Genomic DNA, 22,056 nt, shown 5'->3' on the forward strand with positions numbered 1-22,056 from the left:
AATGTGGAATGTATGTCACAGCGACATCAAAGCTCTTGCTCAACAGCTTAATTACAAGATCCCGGGATACTTCATGGAGCAGGGGGGACTTTATGACAGCCTTCAGCTCTTCCACAGGCTTGTTCACCTGCCTTGCTAGTTTCTGCAGGGATTCCTCAGCCAAAGACCCGGCAGTACTCTTGAAGGGATGTCACCAGGATTGTAGAATCAACAACTGCAGAAAGCCACTTGGTGGGTTCAACGGATGCTCCACATGACGCAAGGCTTTTCAGCCAGACTTGCTTCATCAGCATCTCCTTCTTCTTCCTCAGCACCTCCTTAGAAGGCTGGGCCAGGGTCCGTAGGAAGATGAGTTTCTTCTCACTTGGCAGATCCTCCAGGAAGGTTTGCAACAGTGTGGGACCATCGAACTTGAAGCTAAAACCGTCCCTGCAGACAAGGCTCTCACACCTGCGGGCAGCAGCTGAGGAGCAGCAGAAGGCTCCTGTTGCCAGCACAAGCTCTGTGCTCCTGCTCTGCTGCTCTGACTGGATTTCAAGTTCAGCCCAGCTTGACGTGCAGCAAGAGGTATCAATTTCCTTGCCTGAAAAGGCCAGGTGGGAAGCCGGGAAGAAGAGCACCACTTTCACTTTCCAGTGGCAGCAGCTGAATGGAGAATACAGCACAAGGCTTGTGCTGTGTTAATCACATGGACGACCTCCAGATTGGCTGGGCTTGCACTGTATCATGATTGCAGAGGGGAAGGACACCCTGTGCCGGGAAGTCCTGCTCTTACAGAAACTCTAAGCAATTGCCACGTGGCAGCAGGAGCAGCGATGCCTTGATGAGGGCAAAGATCTGAGCTGCTGCTCTGGTCCAAGTTTCATTCCACCCCTTCATGCAGAATAGAGGAGCACTTGCCCCTCAGCAAGCTGGTTCAGATCTAGGAGAGGAGACTTCCATGCTGATTGTTCCAAGCATAACTATTTTATTGCTGTCATGGTTCTGTAGCAGCACCCAGGAGCGCTCTCTGTGTCATGGGTTGTCCCCATCACACCCATGAGGCACACGAGGAGCAGAGAGTCCTGCTCCGTGTGGAGCCGTGGGGGTCGTAGAGGAAGGTGGGTGTCTAGGGGAGGGAAGAGCTGTGCATGGCAAGAGCATCACGCAGCCCCTGAGGACCCTGTGGCTTTCGCTAACAAGGCAGTACCGAGTCACGGCCCAGCTAGGATGGGGATGATTTGCGGGTAGTGGGGAGTCAGCTTTGGGGAGAGCCGAGGGCAGCTGCTGGGGCAGCCAGGCAGAGCGTCAGTCAGCACTGAAGGCAGGGGATGCATCTGGCCAGACCTGGTTGGGCTTCTGGGATTTACATCCCAGAGCGTCTTGTTTCTCCGACCCTCTGTCCCTGGGAGCTCCCCACATTCCTGTCACACAGTTGGTGCTGAGATCCCCCAGTGGCTCTTTTGAGTCCTCCCTTCTAAAGGGATTTGCAGCACATGTGCAGCAGCAGCAGCAGCTGCAGGGAGAACTTTCCTCAAAAGGAAGAATGTGCTGCAGAAAGCTGTATCTGCAGACACCAGAACTCTGCATTCTGGAGGCACTCTGCGAAGGAGGCAATCCACCGTTGTCTCCATCGCACCAATTTCAGCTGCAGCCTCCTCAAATTCCTCTAGGCCACACACAGCGTTGAGCAAAGATGATTTTCTGGAGCTCAGTCACCGGTTACAGCAATCCAGAGGTGGATCTTTCCTTCGCTAGTCAGAGTGTCCTGTTCACTAGTCAGTGGCAGGGCAGCGCTTGGTGGAGCAGCCGGAAACATAGGCCAGAAAGCCTGTGTATACCTCGTGTTGAGGGCTGCATATGAGAAGAAGGGATAAACCAAAGAATTCCAAAAAATTGTATGTACCAGCAGGTGCTGGGAGATGGTAGGATGGGAGCTTAGGGGGTGGTTGGAGACCTACAAGTCCTCCTTAACATGCCAAAGCATCAGAGAACAGAGTGAGCAACCCAAAAACTGCAGCCACAGGAGACAGGTCAGAGGAGATGGGCGAGGGCCAGGTGCCCATGAAGCTTGGGGAAGAAAGTGTGGAGTGACTGACTACCGCTCTTGGCCATCTGCTTTGAAGATTTCCTTGTTTCCTTCCGAAAAGAGGCCTGGCTTGGTTAAAAGCAGCAGAGCCTGAGGAGACTTTGTGGGCCCTCTGAGCCACCAGATTCTCTGTAACCTCAAATGTCCCCCCATAAATAACACAAAAGTCTCTTAACGCAGCTTCAGGTCAGACCATCTATCTGAGAGCTATAGCTCTTGACTCTGCTTCCATGGACAGACTTGGACCTCATTGCACATCTCCTAGGGATAGTGTCACTTGTCAATAGCCAGAGAAACTGGCTTGACCTTGGGGAAGGCTGACACTGAAACTGGGGCTATTCCTAAGGAGTCCCACGTGAGGGCAGCACAGCACCAGCAGAGAGCCCGAGCCTCCAGGACTGCGGTTGGTTCTGCAGGAAAGGCGTCCACGTGACGCGTCACACCCTGACACCTACCCCATGGTGTCCCATCAATAGCAGGGCAGCTCTCAGGCAGGCACTGTCAGCACACGTATTTGTTGGTAAGTCATTTTATTTCAACCTCACCAAACAAATGCTGCTGCATAAGAAAGCTGCAAAGCATCATCATCATCAAGCTTCATGGACAGGAAATGGAGAGCAGGGCAAAAAGAAACAAGAGGTACATCTTTTTCCTTTTAAGTCACTTGTCTTCCTCATGCCGCAGCCATGCATTTCATGGTGTCTACTACCAGTTATCAACATCAACCCCTCTGGTAAAATGAATGCCCTGGAAAAGACTCCAGTGATACTCCTTAGATTTTGAGCATAGCACTGATTCATGCAGCACTGCAGACATCAGAGAAACTGTGTGAGGGTTTAAATCTGGCTCTTCCAAGTCCTCCCCTCTACAGCCTTCTGCAGAACACGTTCAGCATCATCAGCTGCATCAGAGAGAAAATTCTTCAACATAAAGAATGTGCTGGGGAAAGCAATTCCTGCAGAAACCAAGGAGCCTATCACTGGCCCAATTATGGGAATTACTTTGATGAGAAGCAGAGGATATTGCACAGCGCCCCCAATGCTCTTGGTCAACAGCTTAATTACAAGATCCTTGGATATTTCGTTGAGCAGGGGGGACTTTATGACAGCCTTCAGCTCCTCCACAGGCTTGTTCACCTGCTTTGCTAGTTTCTGCAGGGATTCCTCAGCCAGGCCAAAGACCCGGCAGTACTCTTGAAGGGATCTCACCAGGATTGCAATATCAACAGCCATAGAGAGACCAGGAATGGGAAGAGCAGCAGCTCCAGCCGATGCAAGGCTTTTCAGCCAGACTTGCTTCATCAGCTCTTCCTTCTTCTTTCTCAGCACTTCCTTAGAAGTGATGCTCAGGGCCCATAGGAAGGTGAGTTTCTTCTCACTTGGCAGATCCTCCAGGAAGGTTTGCAACAGCCTAGGACCATCGAACTTGAAGGTAAAGCCATCCCTGCAGACAAGAAAGACTCGAGGGAAACTTATGCCCAGACGTTCCAAGTTCTTTTCACAGTCCTGCCTGATCTTATCTAGGACTGCCCTCTCATTATACTTTTGTGGCCGGCTACCAGTAGCTTCTTTCCCTTTAGCCTTCAGGACTCCCTCCGCATCGTAGAATCTTCGCTCATTGCTCACATCCTGATCCATCTTGGAGCGCACAAAGTAGAAACGCTTCCCCTGAGCCTGAATGGCCTTTGCAAGAATGGCATCATTGTGTGAGAAGCGGCCGGAGGAGATGATGATGAAGAAGTCATAGCGGTTGAAATTCACATTCTGAAGGTAGGTGTCTGGTGTGAAATTGGGAGTCCCAATGCCAGGCAGGTCCCAGAAGGTCATATTGGAGTAATCGGGGTGAGGATAAGGGGTGCACTCCATCGTTGTCTCCGTCACTCCAATCTCGGCTGCACCCTCCTCATAGTCCTCCAGATCACGCACAGCATTGATGAAAGAAGATTTCCCATTGCCTGAGTCCCCTGTTACAGCGATGTGGAGCTGGATCTTTTCCTCATCAGTCAGGATCTCCTGTGCCTTTGCAGCTGCTGCTGCGAGGTCTCCTTTCTCAGCTGCAGCCTTTATCACATCCATGTCTTCTTCAGAAATGTGGGGAAGGAACTCTCCTTCCAAGTCTGCGTCAGCGCTGGCCATTTTATCTGCAGCGAGTGTGGGTGCAGAGAGCCTGGAAGAAGAGCACAATCTTTCACTTTCGTTTTGCAGCAGCAGAATGAGGAACTGAGCACAAGGCTGAGCCACAGACAGAGCCAGGGAACCCAAGTGACCTGTCCCCACCTCAGCCTCTCGCAGCCCCCGAGACCCATTAGCAGAGTCCCTGGAGTGACCCTGCAGGAAGCCAAAGCGCTTCGTGCCCTGGTAACCAGCTGGCGGAGCGGCTAGCACGGGCTCTGCGAGGTAAAACTTGTGGATCTTAACCCTTCTTTTGCCCCAGGGGAGCATGTAGGAAAGCACTGATCCAAGACAACGGCACAGTTCTCATGTGCCGCCAGGAGAGCACATGGACAGGTTGTATCTAAAGAAACATTGGTCCTCTGGAAGCACAAAGTTTCCTGCAGGGAGCAAAAGGAGCAGCCAGGGAGCGGCAGCAACAGCAAGAACAAATCCGAAAGCCAGTGACTCAGGGCTGGAGCATGGAGAAGTCCAACAAAACTGTACCAGGGTGGGAGCATCTCTCCGACCACCAGGGAGCCCAGGGAGCAGAGAAGAGCTCATGGAAACCTCCACCAGGACCAAGCACAACACAGCAGGAATCGACAACTGACCTGACCTCCTCTGGGCACCGCGTCCTGCTCTCCTCACACTCAGACACCTCCAGGCAGCCCCAGCCCTTGTGTAGGCTGGATTTGTTTCCAACACAGGAGAAGCTGGGGGCGCCTCTGACCACAAGGTGCCAGATTAGAGCCCAGATGGGATGTAACAGATGCCCTGCTGGAATCACACGAGGTCCCTGCAAGGACACACGTGTCCTCCAAGGACACTGAAAACCCATAGAAAGCAAGACTTTCGGGGTCACAGCAAGTAGTGGACAGGCGGGAGTGGGAGGGCACTGAAGTCCTTTCTCCTGTGTGATCATCTGCACCGGCCATTCCCAACAACCCCAGTCCCATGGACACTGGCATTCTGCTCTCCTTCCCCTCACAAACACAGGAAAACTCCCTCTCCTGCCCCGAGGACGCAGCCCAGCCCTCGCTCCCTCACACCTCGGCAGCAGTACCTGGCTCCGGCACAGGGGGTCCAAGGGGCTCTCACACCTGCAGGCAGCAGCTGAGGAGCAGCAGAAGGCTCCTGCTGCCAGCACAAGCTCTGTGCTCCTGCTCTGCTGCTCCAACTGTGTTTCAAAGTTCCGCCCAGTTTGAGGTGCAGGAACAGGGCTGGGTTTACCTTTAAGGAGGCTCCAGGCAAACCGCCAGTGGAACTTTCCTCCCCTCTAGAGCTGTCCTCGGACAGTCCCTGGCCCATCTCTCCTGTAAGGTTGCACGAGTCCTTCTCATCTGCACGGCCTAGTAGGGTCATTGGCACCAGAGCATCCTTAACAGGAGGCCCCATGACAGCAACTACCTGAGGTTCCTCCCAAGGGAGCTGTCCTTTTTTCCACATTCTGCATACTGCCTTCCTCTGTCTGAGTTTTGCCAGGAGCTCCTTCCTCATCCATGCAGGCCTCCTGCCCAACCCACCTGACTTCTTGCTCACAGGGATGCACCGATCTGGAGCGTGGAGGAAGTGCTGTTTGAATACTGACCAGCTCGCTCAGGCCCCCCTTCCTTCTAGAATCCCCCATGGGATTCTTCTTAGGAGGTCTCTGAAGAGGCTAAAGTTGGCCCTCCTGAAGTCCATGGTTGTAAGGCTACTTACCGCCCTGCTTCCTCCTCATTGGATCCTAAACTCAGCCAGCTCATGGTCTCTGCAGCCGAGGCTACCCCCCACCTTCACATCTCGTTATAACAAGTCCCTCTTTATTTCTTAGCACCTAGTCCAGTAGCCCAGCTCTCCACAGTGACTCCTCCACAATCTGTGTTAGAAAGTTATCACCAATGCTCTACAGAAACCTCCAGGAATTTTTGTGCCTGGCTGTGTTGTCTTCCCAGTTGATGTCAGGGTGGTTGGAGCCTCCCATGAGAACCAGGGCCTGTGACCGTGAGGCTACTTCCAGCTGTCTGTAGGAGGTCGCCTCAACCTCCTCACCCTGATCAAGTGGCTTGTAGCAAACACCCACCACAGTGTGTCCCATGTTGGCCTGCCCTCTAATGCTTACCCATGAGCTCTCAACTTGCTCATCATCCACACCCAGGTTCCATGTGTTCCTGTTGCTCTCTCACATAAAGAGCAGCTCCACCACCTCAACTTCCCAGCCTGTCCTTCCTAAAGAGCACACAGCCTTCCATGGCAGTGCTCCAGTCGTGTGAGCTGTCCCACCATGTCTCCATAATTGCGATGAGATCATGATACCGGGACCGCACACAGATCTCCAGTTCCTCCTGGTTATTCCCTGTGCTGCGTGCATTGGTGTACCAGCACTTCAGGGAAGGAATCGAATCTGCAGGTTTCCTGGGAGGGGTGAAAGAGGACCCTCTATAACCATATCTTATATTTGCTTCCCCAAGTCTCTGGTCCCGCTGGACACCTTCTGACTCAGGCTGCGTCACACTGACTTTTCTGTCCATGCAACACTCCCCTTCCCCCTTCTTGCTTACTTTAAAGCCCTCCTAACCAGGCTGGCCAACCTTTTGGCAGAGACACACGTGTCCCTCTTGCTGAGGTGGCTCTCATCATTCCCCAATAGCTGGTGGTCTTCAGTGTCCCAAGGTCATAGAAACCAAAACCCTGTTGCTAAGACCAGCAGCGCAGCTATTTACGTGCAATATGCGCCTTTTCTTCCTCATACCCATTCCCCTCATTGGAGGATAGGGGAGAACACAACCCGGGCTCCCAGAACCTTGACTGCCGTCCCTAGGGCTCAGAAATCTCATTTGACACTGCTGCGTTTCCCCATGGCGTCATTAGTGCCCACATGAAACAGTAACAGGGGATAATAGTCCGACGCCTGGACAAGCCTTGGCAGTCTCTCTGTGACATCCCTTATTCGAACCCCTGGAGGGCAACAGACCCCTCTGAACAAGGGATCGGCTCTGCAGGTTGGTGCCTCTGTGCCCTGCAGCAGGGAGTCTCCCACGACCATCACTCGCTGCTTCTTCCACCTGCTCCTTTTCTCCTTAGTGGGGGCGGCCTTAAGGCATGGATGGGATGGTCTCGCCCCAGACAACCCCTAGAAGGACCTGGATCCGTGACCTCATTTGTCTGGCCCTCAAGTTCCAGGGCTTCGTACCTGCTGAATGTGGTCACCTTGGGGGCTGAGGTGGGCCTGGAAAGGGATCTCCTGCCACCTCAAACAGGGACCCGTTTCCATTCCTGTTCATCTCTTAATCCTGTTAATTCTGCCCCCTCCGCCCTATGGCAGGAGGGCAGGGGATCCTCAGATCCATTTGGGGTTCTCTGGGTGCCCTCACTGGGACAACCGCAGAGTGTGGCACAACCACAGAGCGCGGCCCCACCAGGCTGTTTCTTTCTTGCATTCCCTGATGCTCCGCAGCCTTTTAACCTCCTTCTTCCGCTCCACCACCAGGCTAAGCAGCTCGTCCACCTGCTCACACTAAGGCAGGGGTTGGCTTTGCTGCTCCCAGGTAACACGGAGAGGCCCAGGCACTGCCCGCAGCTGCAGACCCGGCTGGCCACGTGTTTCTGTGGCGGTCGCCTGTGTCGTCACAGTCTTTCTCAGCGTGTCTCAGTGTTTATATTAGTGCGACACCCACCCCCTAAAGGGAGAGTGTCAAGAGGATGGGGCTAGACTCTCTTCAGTGGTGGCCAGTGACACGACAAGAGGTTATGGCTACCAACTGGAACACAGGAATTTCCATCTTAATGTGAGGAATAGCTTCTTTATTGTGAGGGTGACAGAGCACTGGAACAAGTTGCCCAGAGATGTTGTAGAGTCTCCTTTCCAATAGGTACTGAAATCCCGCCTGGATGTGATCCTGTGCAAGGTGCTCCAGCTGACCCTGCTCGAGCAGGGAGGTTGAGAACTCCCAAGGTTCCTTCCAGCCTCAGTCACTCTGTGACTCTGTGATTTAGAAGCAGGCGACACAGCCCATGCACCCTTAGACACAAAGCCTCAGCACCATGACAGCAAACAAACCTCACCCCAGGGGACAAAAGCAAAGTCCACCAGGGCAAACACACTCAGCACTCCTGTTTACATGTTTTCCCTCCTGCAGGTTTTCTTCTTTCGCTTTCTGTTGCAGGCAGGGCTTGGGCAATATGAAAGGGATGGGCTCAGAGGCCTGAGAGAGCAGCAGGCCCTCCTGCAGAGACAGCTCTACTCTGCTTTGGCTGGAGTAAGGGTGAGAGTCACCAGAAGGACCTCCAGGCAGCATAGTCCTTTGGAGCGCATTTCTGCTGGGGAAGGGAAGAGCCTCCCTTTGCCCTCCTCCTGCTCCCATGCCCCCCTGCTTTCCTGGGAGCTCCAGGCATGTGAGAGCCAGGAACAGCCTTTGCAACACATTCCAAAGGGGAATTATAGGGGAAACCTGCCCATGTCCTCAGCAGGCTGAACACACAAGCCCTCTGCGGAGAGCACTTCTAATCCTATCTACAAGGAAGAACTCTGAGAGGGGAAAGTCCCAAGCACAGGTACTAAAAGATGTGCAGAAAATGAGGACACACAGGTGTCGGTGAGGTTGAAGGGGAGTAAGAGTATGAGCAGGGTTCAGCCTGGCTGGGCTGTATCATTCAGGTGTGGGAAGGCAAAGGGCTGCACTGAGGAAGGGACACTGTCTTCTGGCAAATCCTTGCAGAGTTTCTGCTCAGATCCCCATGTGGCTTTTTTGAATCTTCCCCTCTAAAGCCTTCAGCAAAACACATTCAGCAGCATCAGCAGCATCAGAGATAAATTTCCTCAAAAGAAAGAACATGGTGAAGAAAGCAATACCTGCAGACAACAGATGGCCTATCACCTGCAACTGTTTTGGCAAGAACTTGATCAAATGTGGAACGTATGTCGCAGCGACATCAAAGCTCTTGCTCAACAGCTTAATTACAAGATCCTTGGATATTTCATTGAGCAGGGGGGACTTTATGACAGCCTTCAGCTCCTCCACAGGCTTGTTCACCTGCCTTGCTAGTTTCTGCAGGGATTCCTCAGCCAGGCCAAAGACCCGGCAGTACTCTTGAAGGGATGTCACCAGGATTGTAGAATCAACAGCTGCAGAGAGCCACTTGGTGGGATCAACGGATGCTCCACATGACGCAAGGCTTTTCAGCCAGACTCGCTTCATCAGCATCTCCTTCTTCTTCCTCAGCACTTCCTTAGAAGGGTGGGCCAGGGTCCGTAGGAAGGTGAGTTTCTTCTCACTTGGCAGATCCTCCAGGAAGGTTTGCAATAGTCTGGGACCATCAAACTTGAAGCTAAACCCATCCCTGCAGACAAGAAAGACTTGAGGGGACCATATGCCCAGACGTTCCAGGTTCTTTTCACAGTCCTGCCTGATCTTATACAGGATTGCCCTCTCATCATACTGCTGTGGCCGGCTCCCAGTAGCTTCTTTCCCTTTAGCTTTCAGAATTCCCTCCTCATCGTAGAATCTTCGCTCATTGCTCACGTCCTGATCCATCTTGGAGCGCACAAAGTAGAAACGCTTCCCCTGAGCCTGAACGGCCTTTGCAAGAATGGCATCATTGTGTGAGAAGCGCCTGGAGGAGATGATGATGAAGAAGTCATAGCGGTTGAAATTCACCTTCTTAAAGTACCTGTCTGGTTTGAAATTGGGAGTTCCAATGCCAGGCAGGTCCCAGAATATCACATTGGAGTAATCAGGGTGAAGATAAGGGGTGCACTTATACGTAGTCTGCGTCACTCCAATTGCTGCTGCACCCTCCTCATGGTCCTCCAGGTCACGCACAGCATTGATGAAAGAAGATTTCCCAGAGCCCGAGTCCCCTGTTACAGCGATGTGGAGCTGGATCTTTTCCTCATCAGCCAGGATCTCCTGTGCCTTTGCAGCTGCTGCTGTGAGGTCTCCTTTCTCTATCGCAGTCTTTATCTCATTCATGTCTTCTTCAGAAACGTGGGGAAGTGCCTCCCACTCCAAGCCTGCGTTTGCACCGGCCATATTAGGTGCCTCACAGAATTGCAGTCAATCTGGAAGAAGAGCACAAGCTTTCAGTTTCAGTTTGCAGCAGCAGAAAGAGGAAATCAGCACAAGGCTTGAGCCACAGGCAGAGGGTGGTCACCAAATAGACCTCTCCATCATCCCCCGTCCACGCTTCCAGCCATGGTAAACCCCAGGCAAGCCTGGGCTGTGAAGAAGGTCTCTGAGACTAGGAGGCAGAAGGGGCCCTGGGGAGCCTGGGCAAACTGGCTGTGCTGGTGGAGAAGAGAGAACGTAGCAGGGATGGGCTGGGGAAGTAGCAGAAGTATTTTGTGTGCAGCCCATCTTAGAAAAAGTGATGAAACGACTCATCTTGGATGTCACCTCTAAGCATGTGGAGGAAAAGGTGGTGGTGAGGGGTAGTGAGCATGGATTCATCAAGGGGGAATCATGCTTAGCCAGTCTGGAAGGCTTCTGCATTGCCACGAGTGGCTGGATATATGAGGGGAGAGCAGTGCATGTTGTCTCCCTTGACTTCAGCAAGGCTTTCGGCAATGTCTTCCCATAAATCCCCTAAGCCTGCTCAGGAAGTGTGGGTTAGTTGAGTGGACAGGGAGATGGACCGAGAACTAGCTGAGCTCAGAGGGTTGTGATCAGTGGTGCAGTGCCTATTCGGAGGCCTGCAGCTAGCATGGTCCCCCATGGGTCAGCACTGGGTCCAGCCTTATTCAACTTACTCAACAATACCGTGGATGAAGGCACAGAGTGCCTCCTCAGCAAGTTTGCTGATGATACTAAACTGGGAGGAGTGGCTGATGCCTCAGAGGGCTCTGCTGCCCTACACAGGTACCAGAGAGGCTGGAACCAGGGTGGGCAGAGAAGAACCTCATGAAGTTCAACATGGGCAAGTGCAGGGGCCTGCACCTAGGGAGGCATAAACCCCATGCACCAGGACAGGCTGGGGGTGACCTTCTGCTGGAGAGGAGCTCTGCAGGATAGGACTAATAAAACACCTTGCTGGAATCACAGGCATTCCCTGCAGGAGAAGGAAGGGTCTCTCCAAGGAGACCCACAGAAAGCAAGACCACAAGGTCATAGCAAAGAGTGGACAGGCAGGAGTGGGAGGGCACTAAAGTCCTTTCTCCTGTGTGATCATCTGCACCAGCCATTCCCAACAACCCCAGTCCCATGGACACCGGCATTCTGCTCTCCTTCCCCTCACAAACACAGGAAAACTCCCTCTCCTGCCCCGAGGATGCAGCCCAGCCCTCGTTCCCTCACACCTCAGCAGCAGTACCTGGCTCCGGGACAGGGGGTCCACGGGGCTCTCACATCTGCGGGCAGCAGCTGAGGAGCAGCAGAAGGCTCCTGCTGCCAGCACAAGCTCTGTGCTCCCCCTTTCCTCTTCCGCTTGAGTTTCAAAGTTACGCCCAGTTTGACATTCAGCCAAGAGGGCTGGGTTTGCTTTTAAGGAGGCTCTAGGCAAACTGCCAGTGGGACTTTCCTCCTCATGGCTCAGACAGTCCCTGGACAATCCCTTCTGTGACAGTGGCTGAGTCCTCATCTTCTGGGACTTGTAACAATGATGACACTCGATCATCCTTAACAGGAGTGCCCAGGTGCAGCAAACACCTGAGATCCTGTGAAGGAAACATATCCTTCCAGACTTAGTAGCCTCTGGGCAACACTCAGAGTCTCTGACCAGTGTCTAGGAGAGCATGTTTCTACAAGGACGCAGTTCCCGTCCTAGAAAACAAGTAGAGCCAGAATTACCATCTATCTTAGCATGATATTTTTCAAAGATTTCTTTTATATGCTTTGCACCCACCTTTTACTGAAGTCAAGTTAGTCATACATTGCACTGTACAAAAGCAGCATCCAGATTGGAGTGATGTACTCCTAGAAAGCACCACCATGCTTACTGCATTCCCAGAAAACTCAAACACTCAAGCCATGCCTGTCCTGGACTGTTGCAAAGAGAAAAATCTCGCATGAGCCACCAAGCTTGTGTAGCGCCCAGGACCATGAGTGTGGACTTTGTCGTTGTGATTAGTTTGAAACTAAGCAGCCATTGCAATGCTTCACAATCATTCCACAGTGAGTCTCATCGCACCAGATACCCCTCGGTTCATCACCTCCACATCTGTTTCATGAGCAACCTTTTGGTTTTTTTTTCTTTTCTCTTCTGTGTTCAGGCACACCTCACCAAGGAACACAGGAAACAGAAGTTTTCAAGGCAAAATTTAGTCGCCATTTCACAAAGTGTGTTTATATATGGCATAGGAAACACCATATACACAATTTCAGCCCACCTTTATGTAGAAGACTAATGGTCAACAAATGCCTCCTCAGCAGCATGGAGTCTGGATCACCACCCACCTCCATTTCCTCTTGCAGTGGGTCTGAGGCTCCTGCTCAGCAGCCAAGTCCAGCTCAGCATCAAGACCAAGCTATTTGTTCAGTGAGACAGGCTGCTCAATGAGGCTGGACATGTGGGCTTTACCCCAAAACATGTGGGCTTTACCCGAAACAAAGGCAAGCTTTTGAATTATATCTTATTCCCCTAGCTTCTACCTCAGGCCCTGTCGATGTTCCTCTGACATCCATGGAGGTCTAGAGCCAGTCAATTAACGAGTGGGACCTGCCTCATTAGCCAATTAGCCAGTGGGATCTGACTCAAAGCTACTTTATCATAGGGCACAGATGGCCTGCTCAGACCTCCATGAGACCTCCAGGGACCCTCTGCTACTGTGGAGAAGCAACCAGACTTTTACCCGGGGGGAAAAGGGCCATCCACCAAAGGCAGCAATCCCAAATAATCCCAAGGTTTCTAATGGACTCTACTTTCTAGTACCACAAGGAGGCACTAGATACCATCCTTATTGATAGACGGGAAACACCACACAAACCGAGTGGCTTTCCCAAAGTCGCAGATAAGGTTTCCTATTTTAATGTTTATGCACTTTTCTCTAGAGTCTGATTTCTTTTTTCTTTAAAGTACCTTTTTGCTTGTTTGTTTGTTTTTGACTTACACCCTTCACTTTGCAAAGTGTCTTGCAGCAAATCAGTGCGGACTGCATTACAGTAGGCAAGCAAAAATGTCCCCAGAACGGTACAGTATTCCACTAAGAAGGCAACCAGAAAGCCTTGAGATGCCAGTCCTCCTTTGTGTGGTACATAGAAATGAAGCAGTTAAAGTTCTCCCTCGTGCTCCCCTATCTAATGGTGTAAAACAAGAGGACCGCGCAATGTTCAAAATTTCCAGCACGCGCTGCCAGGGAAAATCCTTTCGGCTTCCAGAAAAGCAAGGGCATTTTTGCAGTACCATGGCAGTGAATTGCTCAAACAGGTATTGCAGAGGTCTTGAAAAATATTTGATTTGCTTTGCAAAGTCAATGCTGGCCTCCATGGGTCCGGCAGGATGGATGGAAACCAGGATGCTGCTGCATGCTACACATGCCCAAATTGGCATGGAAGAAGCTTCTCTCCAGTGCTATCACATAGACACTGCAAACACTTAATGGCCTGTTCTTAAAATATACCCTGCACAAACAAAGAGCCAGCTTCTCTACAGCAGCAAGTCTTTTTTTATTTTTTTTCCTTGGGGTTTTGGTCCCACAGATACCATCAGCATAGGAAAAACTCCAAGGGATTCAGAAATCCAAGGAGTAATCAGCATTTTGCATCTTAAGCATGCTCTGTACTGACCACGTCCAGAGGCAATATGTGAACCCAGGGACAGCCAATGCAACAGGGTAATTCAGAAACAGCCCCAGCTTATCCTCCCCATTAATGTTAAGATTTGTAGTGGCCCTACTGGCTGTTGAGCCACCTGTTTTGACTATTTCCCTTTTGGTGTGCTGGCCAGTGGGTAATGGCTACTGCTCGGGAGGCCCACACAGCTTCCAGTAAGGCACCACTGCGGCCACTGCATACCAGACTCTGTCTCTCATGTAACTGCTGCCATCTGTCTGGTGTATCCTAGTTGTCTCTTGGGACAGGAGGCCTAATGGTTCTTTAAGTACTGAGTGTGACGCTCCTGTGTCAATAAGGAATGACACAGGTTGCCTCCGAACCGCCAAAGTTACGCTGGGTTCTTGGGGCTGTCAGAGCCCCGACCCGTCAGTTGTTTTCTTCTTTCATAAATAGAATTTCTTGTGAGTTTGGTGGCGCATTTCGGTAAGGACACTCATTTTTCCAATGTCCTCTCTTTTTACAAATCGTGCATTGATCTCGGTCAAGAACGGATCATCTGGCGGGCTTCCCCATATTATCTCCTCTTTCCCTTCCTTGGGGAAACTTCCTATCTAGAGGACGACGGGGTGGAGTGGCTTGTAGAGCTTCCACTGTCGCTATTGTTGCCTTGGTGATTTTTTTTCTGAGCAATTTCTACTGGTTCAGTTCTAAATTTTTTCTTGCAAATCTGTCTTGTTTTTGGATCCTTTTTCTTATGCCTAAGGCTGATTGAGACACAAAGGCCAGATTTATAGCTTTTTGGTTTGCAGGGCCCTCTGGATCGATAGGCGTATAAATTCGATATGCCTCTAGCAGGCGTTCCAAGAATGCATTGGGGGATTCAGAGGATCCCTGTTTAACTTCTGCTACTATTGACAAATTCGTAGGTTTTCTGGCTGGTAGGGTTTTTTGAAGCCCTTGTATCAGAAACTGCCGATACAACTCAGTGGACCTTCACCCGTCCACTGTATGGTAATCCCACTCCGTCCATTGGAGAGGCGCACGTTCATCTTGAACATTTCTACGACCATGTTCGGTCAGGTCTTCTATACCTGGTATTGATTCTCTAGCTCCTCTTAACATTCTCTCCCTCTCTTTCAATGTAAATAGAGCATGGAGGAGCTGCTCACAATCATTCCCACGTGGGTTGATAACTATAGATTACAAATTTAAGAAGGGATATCATAGAATCATAGAATGCTTAGGGTTGGAAGGGACCTCTAGAGGTCATCTAGTCCAACCCCCCTGCACATGCAGGGTCACCTAGAGCACGTGGCACAGGACTGCATCCAAGAGGGTTTTGAAGATCTCCAGAGAAGGAGACTCCACAAACTGTCTGAGCAGCCTGTTCCAGTGCTCTGTCACCTTCACTGTTAAAAATTTTTTCCTTAAATTCCTGTGGAACTTTTGGTGCTTCAGTTTGTGGCCATTACCTCTAGTTCTGTCAGTGGCCACCACTGAAAAGAGACCAGCACCATCCTCTGCTCTCCCTCCCTTGAGGTACTTATAGACACTCCTCAGATCCCCTCTCAGCCTTCCCTTCTCCAGGCTGAACAGGCCCAGCTCCCTCAGCCTCTCCTCGTAGGGCAGATGTTCCAGGCCCCTGATCATCCTTGTAGCCCTGCGCTGGACTCTCTCCAGCAGCTCCACATCCCTCTTGTACTGTGGAGCCCAGAACTGGACACAATACTCCAGATGTGGCCTCACCAGGGCTGAGTAGAGGGGCAGGATCACCTCCCTCGACCTGCTGGAGACGCTCTTCTTAATGCACCCCAGGATCCCATTGGCCTTCTTGGCCACGAGGGCACCCTGCTGCCTCATGGTCAACTTATCATCCACCATGACACCCAGGTCTTTCTCCGCAGAGCTGCTCTCCAGAAGGTCAGTCCCCAGCCTATACTGGTGTCTAGGGTTATTCCTCCCCAGATGCAGTACCTTGCACTTGGCCTTGTTGAATTGCATGAGGTTTTTCACCGCCCAGTTGTCCAGTCTGTCCAGGTCCCTCTGGATGGCAGCGCAGCCCTCTGGGGTATCAGCTACTCCTCCCAGTTTTGTGTCATCAGCAAACTTGCTGAGGGAGCACTCTGTGCCTTCATCCAGGTCATTGATGAATAAATTGAACAGGACTGGACCAAGGACTGACCCCTGGGGGACCCCGCTAGCTACAGGCCTCCAACTAGACTCTGCACCGCTGATCACCACGCTCTGGGCCCTGCCATCCAGCCAGTTCCTAATCCACCTCACTGTCCACTCATCTATCCCACACTTCCAGAGCTTGCCCAGGAGGATGTTGTGAGGGACGGTGTCAAAAGCCTTGGTGAAGTCGAGATAGACGACATCCACCGCTCTCCCCTCGTCTATCCAGCCGGTCATTTCATCATAGAAGGCTATCAGGTTAGTCAAGCAGGAATTCCCCTCGGGGAATCCATGCTGACTACTCTTGAGCACCTTCTTGTCCTCCATGTGCCTGGAGACAACGGCCAGTATGATCCGTTCCATCACTTTTCCGGGGACAGAGGTGAGGCTGACTGGCCTGTAGTTGCCTGGGTCCTCCTTCTTGCCTTTTTTGAAGACTGACGTGACATTGGCCTTCTTCCAGTCTTCTGGCACCTCCCCTGTTCTCCAGGATCTTTCAAAGATGATGGAGAGCGGCTTAGCTATGACCTCTGCCAGCTCCCGCAGCACTCTGGGGTGCATCCCATCAGGGCCCATGGATTTGTGGGTATCGAGGTTCCTTAGGTGCTCTCTGCTCCCAGAATTTTTTGAGAAGGGAGGGTTTTGTTGCTTCCAGTTATACAGGTCCGTGGTGAAGAAGGGCGCACTCCCACTTCCTCCAGGGACCTGCCTTAGCGGTAAAACTGATACTAGGGAGCTGGTGGAGTCAGGAGAGATGGCTTCACCAGTTCCCACCGGGCCATAAGTTTGACCCCTTCTGGTGTGGGTGGAGATAGAGGGTCATCCTGGACAGGACCACCGGGTTGATCCAGCACCACAGGGGGGCTTTGTGCTTCTTGGGGGCTATAGGGTGGTAAAATCGGATCCTCGGGTGGTTCTTGTAGGACAGGTAATCTGGGTGTGCATGGTGCAGATGAAATGGGGGGCTTCTCTCCCCCAAACTCATTGCTAGTACTTTCTGCCCATTTCCACATTTTACCATACACATTTGTAGCCAAATGGGGGGTTCTTTCAGGATATCATTCCACGGAACGATATAAGGAATCTGATCAGGGTGGCCAGGATCTCCCATAACGATAAAGTATACTTTTCAGACTACGTCGGGGTCCAAAGACCCCTCGGGAGGCCAGGCCATTCCAAAAGTTGGCCATTCTCACATACAAAAGATTTTCAGTTTATCTGCCTTAATATTAAACCCACAATTTACGAAGGTCCATCTCCTAACATTTCAAGAATTGTTTCCAACACAGGAGAAGCTGGGGGCACCTCTGACCACAGGGCGCCAGATTAGAGCCCAGATGGGAACTAACAGATGTCCTGCTGGAATCACACGAGATCCCTGCAAGGACACACGTGTCCTCCAAGGACACTGAAGACCCATAGAAAGCAAGACCTTCGGGGTCACAGCAAGAAACGGACAGGCGGGAGTGGGAGGGCACTAAAGTCCTTTCTCCTGTGTGATCATCTGCACCGGCCATTCCCAACACCCCCAGTCCCATGGACACCGGCATTCTGCTCTCCTTCCCCTCACAAACACAGGAAAACTCCCTCTCCTGCCCTGAGGACGCAGACCAGCCCTCGCTCCCTCACACCTCAGCAGCAGTACCTGGCTCTCGCACAGGGGGTCCAAGGGGCTCTCACACCTGCGGGCAGTAGCTGATGAGCAGCAGAAGGCTCCTGCTGCCAGCACAAGCTCTGTGCTCCTGCTCTGCTGCTCTGACTGGATTTCAAATGTAGCCCAGCCTGATGTGGAGCAAGAGGTATCAATTTCCTTGCCTGAAAAGGCCAGGTGGGAAGCCGGGAAGAAGAGCACCACTTTCACTTTCCAGTGGCAGCAGCTGAATGGAGAATACAGCACAAGGCTTGTGCTGTGTTAATCACATGGACGACCTCCATATTGGCTGGGCTTGCACTGTATCATGAGTGCAGAGGGGAAGGACACCCTGTGCCAGGAAGTCCTGCTCTTACAGAAACTCTAAGCAATTGCCACGTGGCAGCAGGAGCACCGATGCCTTGATGAGGGCAAAGTTCTGAGCTGCTGCTCTGGTCCAAGTTTCATTCCACCCCTTCATGCAGAATAGAGGAGCACTTGCCTCTCAGCAAACTAGGAGAAGAGACTTCCATGCTGATTGTTCCAAGCATAATTATTTTATTGCTGTCATGGTTCTGTAGCAGCACCCAGGAGCGCTCTCTGTGTCATGGGTTGTCCCCATCACACCTATGGGGTACACGAGGAGCAGAGAGTCCTGCTCCGCGTGGAGCCGTGGGGGTTGTAGAGGAAGGTGGGTGTCCAGGGGAGGGAAGAGCTGTGCATGGCAAGAGCATCACGCAGCCCCTGAGGACCCCGTGGCTTTAGCTAACAAGGCAGTACCGAGTCACGGCCCAGCTAGGATGGGGATGATTTGCGGGTAGTGGGGAGTCAGCTCTGGGGAAAGCCGAGGGCAGCTGCTGGGGCAGCCAGGCAGAGCGTCAGTCAGCACTGAAGGCAGGGGATGCATCTGGCCAGACCTGGTTGGGCTTCTGGGATTTACATCCCAGAGCGTCTTGTTTCTCCGACCCTCTGTCCCTGGGAGCTCCCCACATTCCTGACACACAGTTGGTACTGAGATCCCCCAGTGGCTCTTTTGAGTCCTCCCTTCTAAAGGGATTTGCAGCACATGTGCAGCAGCAGCAGCAGCAGCAGGGAGAACTTTCCTCAAAAGGAAGAATGTTCTGCAGAAAGCTGTATCTGCAGACACCAGAACTCTGCATTCTGGAGGCACTCTGCAAAGGAGGCAATCCACCGTTGTCTCCATCGCACCAATCTCAGCTGCAGCCTCCTCAAATTCCTCTAGGCCACAAATAGCGTTGAGGAAAGATGATTTTCTGGAGCTCAGTCACCGGTTACAGCAATCCAGAGGTGGATCTTTCCTTCGCTAGTCAGAGTGTCCTGTTCACTAGTCAGTGGCAGGGCAGCGCTTGGTGGAGCAGCCGGAAACATAGGCCAGAAAGCCTGTGTATACCTCGTGTTGAGGGCTGCATATGAGAAGAAGGGATAAACCAAAGAATTCCAAAAAATTGTATGTACCAGCAGGTGCTGGGAGATGGTAGGATGGGAGCTTAGGGGGTGGTTGGAGACTTACAAGTCCTCCTTAACATGCCAAAGCATTAGAGAACAGAGTGAGCAACCCAAAAACTGCAACCACAGGAGACAGGTCAGAGGAGATGGGCACGGGCCAGGTGCCCATGAAGCTTGGGGAAGAAAGTGTGGAGTGACTGACCACTGCTCTTGGCCATCTGCTTTGAAGATTTCCTTGTTTCTTTCCAAAAAGAGGCCTGGCTTGGTTAAAAGCAGCAGAGCCTGAGGAGGCTTTTTGTGAGCCCTCTGAACCACCAGATTCTCTGTAACCTCAAATGTCCCCCCATAAATAACACACGAGTCTCTTATGCAGCTTGAGGTCAGACCATCTATCTGAGAGCTATAGCTCTTGACTCTGCCTCCATGGACAGACTTGGACCTCATTGCACATCTCCTAGGGATGCTGTCACTTGTCAATAGCCAGAGAAACTGGCTTGACCTTGGGGAAGGCTGACACTGAAACTGGGGCTATTCCTAAGGAGTCCCACGTGAGGGCAGCACAGCACCAGCAGAGAGCCCGAGCCTCCAGGACTGCGGTTGGTTCTGCAGGAAAGGCGTCCACGTGACGCGTCACACCCTGACACCTACCCCATGGTGTCCCATCAATAGCAGGGCAGCTCTCAGGCAGGCACTGTCAGCACACGTATTTGTTGGTAAGTCATTTTATTTCAACCCCACCAAACGAATGCTGCTGCATAAGAAAGCTGCAAAGCATCATCATCATCAAGCTTCATGGACAGGAAATGGAGAGCAGGGCAAAAAGAAACAAGAGGTACATCTTTTTCCTTTTAAGTCATTTGTCTTCCTCATGCGGCAGCTATGCATTTCATGGTGTCTACTACCAGTTATCAACATCAACCCCTCTGGTAAAATGAATGCCCTGGAAAAGACTCCAGTGATACCCCTTAGATTTTGAGCATAGCACTGATTCATGCAGCACTGCAGACATCAGAGAAACTGTGTGAGGGTTTAAATCTGGCTCTTCCAAGTCCTCCCCTCTACAGCCTTCTGCAGAACACGTTCAGCATCATCAGCTGCACCAGAGAGAAAATTCTTCAACATAAAGAATGTGCTGGGGAAAGCAATTCCTGCAGAAACCAAGGAGCCTATCACTGGCCCAATTATGGGAATTACTTTGATGAGAAGCAGAGGATATTGCACAGCGCCCCCAATGCTCTTGGTCAACAGCTTAATTACAAGATCCTTGGATATTTCATTGAGCAGGGGGGAATTTATGACAGCCTTCAGCTCCTGCACAGGCTTGTTTACCTGCTTTGCTAGTTTCTGCAGGGATTCCTCAGCCAGACCAAAGACCCGGCAGTACTCTTGAAGGGATCTCACCAGAATTGCAATATCAACAGCCGTAGAGAGACCAGGAACGGGAAGAGCAGCAGCTCCAGCCGATGCAAGGCTTTTCAGCCAGACTTGCTTCATCAGCTCCTTCTTCTTCTTCCTCAGCACCTCCTTAGAAGTGTTGGCCAGGGTCCGTAGGAAGGTGAGTTTCTTCTCACTTGAGAGATCATCCAAGAAGGTTTCCAACAGTCTAGGACCATCAAACTTGAATCTAAAATCATCCCTGCAGACAATGAAGACTCGAGGGAAACTTATGCCCAGACGTTCCAGGTTCTTTTCACAATCCTGCCTGATCTTATACAGGATTGCCCTCTCATCATACTGCTGTGGCCGACTCCCAGTAGCTTTTTTCCCTTTAGCCTTTAGGACTCCCTCCTCATCGTAGAATCTTCGCTCATTGCTCACGTCCACATCCACCTTGGAGCGCACAAAGTAGAAACGCTTCCCCTGAGCCTGAACGGCCTTTGCAAGCATGGCATCATTGTGTGAGAAGCGGCCGGCGGAGATGATGATGAAGAAGTCATAGCAGTTGAAATTCACCTTCTGAAGGTAGGTGTCTGCTGTGAAATTAGGAGTCCCAATGCCAGGCAGGTCCCAGAATATCACATTGGAGCAATCAGGGTGAGGATAAGGGGTGCACTCCATCGTTGTCTCCGTCACTCCGATTGCTGCTGCACCCTCCTCATGGTCCTCCAGGTCACGCACAGCATTGATGAAAGAAGATTTCCCAGAGCCCGAGTCCCCTGTTACAGCGATGTGGAGCTGGATCTTTTCCTCATTAGCCAGGATCTCCTGTGCCTTTGCAGCTGCTGCTGCGAGGTCTCCTTTCTCAGCTGCAGCCTTTATCTCATCCATGTCTTCTTCAGAAATGTGGGGAAGGAACTCTCTTTCCAAGTCTGCGTCAGCACTGGCCATTTTATCTGCAGCGAGTGTGGGTGCAGAGAGCCTGGAAGAAGAGCACAATCTTTCACTTTCGTTTTGCAGCAGCAGAATGAGGAACTGAGCACAAGGCTGAGCCACAGACAGAGCCAGGGCACCCAAGCGACCTGTCCCCACCTCAGCCTCTTGCAGCCCCAGAGACCCATTAGCAGAGTCCCTGGAGCGACCGTGCAGGAAGCCAAAGTGCTTCGTGCCCTGGTAACCAGCTGGCGGAGCGGCTAGCACGGGCTCTGCGAGGTAAAGCTTGTGGATCTTAACCCTCCTTTTGCCCCAGGGGAGCATGTGGGAAAGCACTGATCCAAGACAATGGCACAGTTCTCCTGTGCCGCCAGGAGAGCACATGGACAGGTTGTATCTAAAGAAACAATGGTCCTCTGGAAGCGCAAAGTTTCCTGCAGGGAGCAAAAGGAGCAGCCAGGGAGCGGCAGCAACAGCAAGAACAAATCCGAAAGCCAGTGACTCAGGGCTGGGGCATGGAGAAGCCCAAAAAAACTGTGCCAGGGTGGGAGCAATTCTCCGACCACC

General features: G+C 51.8%; 3 protein-coding genes across 3 annotated transcripts; all 3 read right to left on the reverse strand.

Annotated features, from left to right (window-relative positions):
• Positions 1-2,896: 2,896 nt before the first annotated feature.
• LOC148593270 (interferon-inducible GTPase 5-like) lies at positions 2,897-4,268 on the reverse strand. Its single transcript, XM_088531544.1, has one exon. The coding sequence runs from the start codon at positions 4,201-4,203 to the stop codon at positions 2,905-2,907; it is 1,299 nt and encodes a 432-aa protein (XP_088387670.1). The 5' UTR covers positions 4,204-4,268; the 3' UTR covers positions 2,897-2,904.
• A 4,659-nt stretch (positions 4,269-8,927) lies between these two features.
• Positions 8,928-10,172, reverse strand: LOC148593271 (interferon-inducible GTPase 5-like). Its single transcript, XM_088531509.1, has one exon. The coding sequence runs from the start codon at positions 10,170-10,172 to the stop codon at positions 8,928-8,930; it is 1,245 nt and encodes a 414-aa protein (XP_088387635.1).
• Positions 10,173-20,237: 10,065 nt separating this feature from the next.
• On the reverse strand, positions 20,238-21,447 carry LOC148593272 (interferon-inducible GTPase 5-like). Its single transcript, XM_088531510.1, has 2 exons — positions 20,509-21,447; positions 20,238-20,273 (listed from the first exon to the last, which is right to left on the reverse strand). Exons 1-2 carry the CDS (start codon positions 21,445-21,447, stop codon positions 20,238-20,240), a joined length of 975 nt encoding a protein of 324 aa, XP_088387636.1.
• Positions 21,448-22,056: the final 609 nt, after the last annotated feature.

This window comes from Tinamus guttatus, unplaced genomic scaffold (assembly GCF_059628265.1).
Source record: "Tinamus guttatus ecotype Peru unplaced genomic scaffold, ASM5962826v1 Tinamus_guttatus_pri_ptg000423l, whole genome shotgun sequence".
Taxonomy (NCBI): Eukaryota; Metazoa; Chordata; class Aves; order Tinamiformes; family Tinamidae; genus Tinamus; species Tinamus guttatus.

Excerpts from the sequence above, each read along its gene's own strand:
- LOC148593270 (XM_088531544.1), bottom strand. The coding sequence starts at position 4,203 with ATGGCCAGCGCTGACGCAGACTTGGAAGGAGAGTTCCTTCCCCACATT.
- LOC148593271 (XM_088531509.1), bottom strand. The coding sequence starts at position 10,172 with ATGAATGAGATAAAGACTGCGATAGAGAAAGGAGACCTCACAGCAGCA.
- LOC148593272 (XM_088531510.1), bottom strand. The coding sequence starts at position 21,447 with ATGGATGAGATAAAGGCTGCAGCTGAGAAAGGAGACCTCGCAGCAGCA. Across the intron at positions 20,274-20,508 it reads TGCAGAAACTAGCAAAGCAG|CTGATGATGCTGAACGTGTT; the intron begins GTAAACAAGCCT and ends TCTCTGGTGCAG.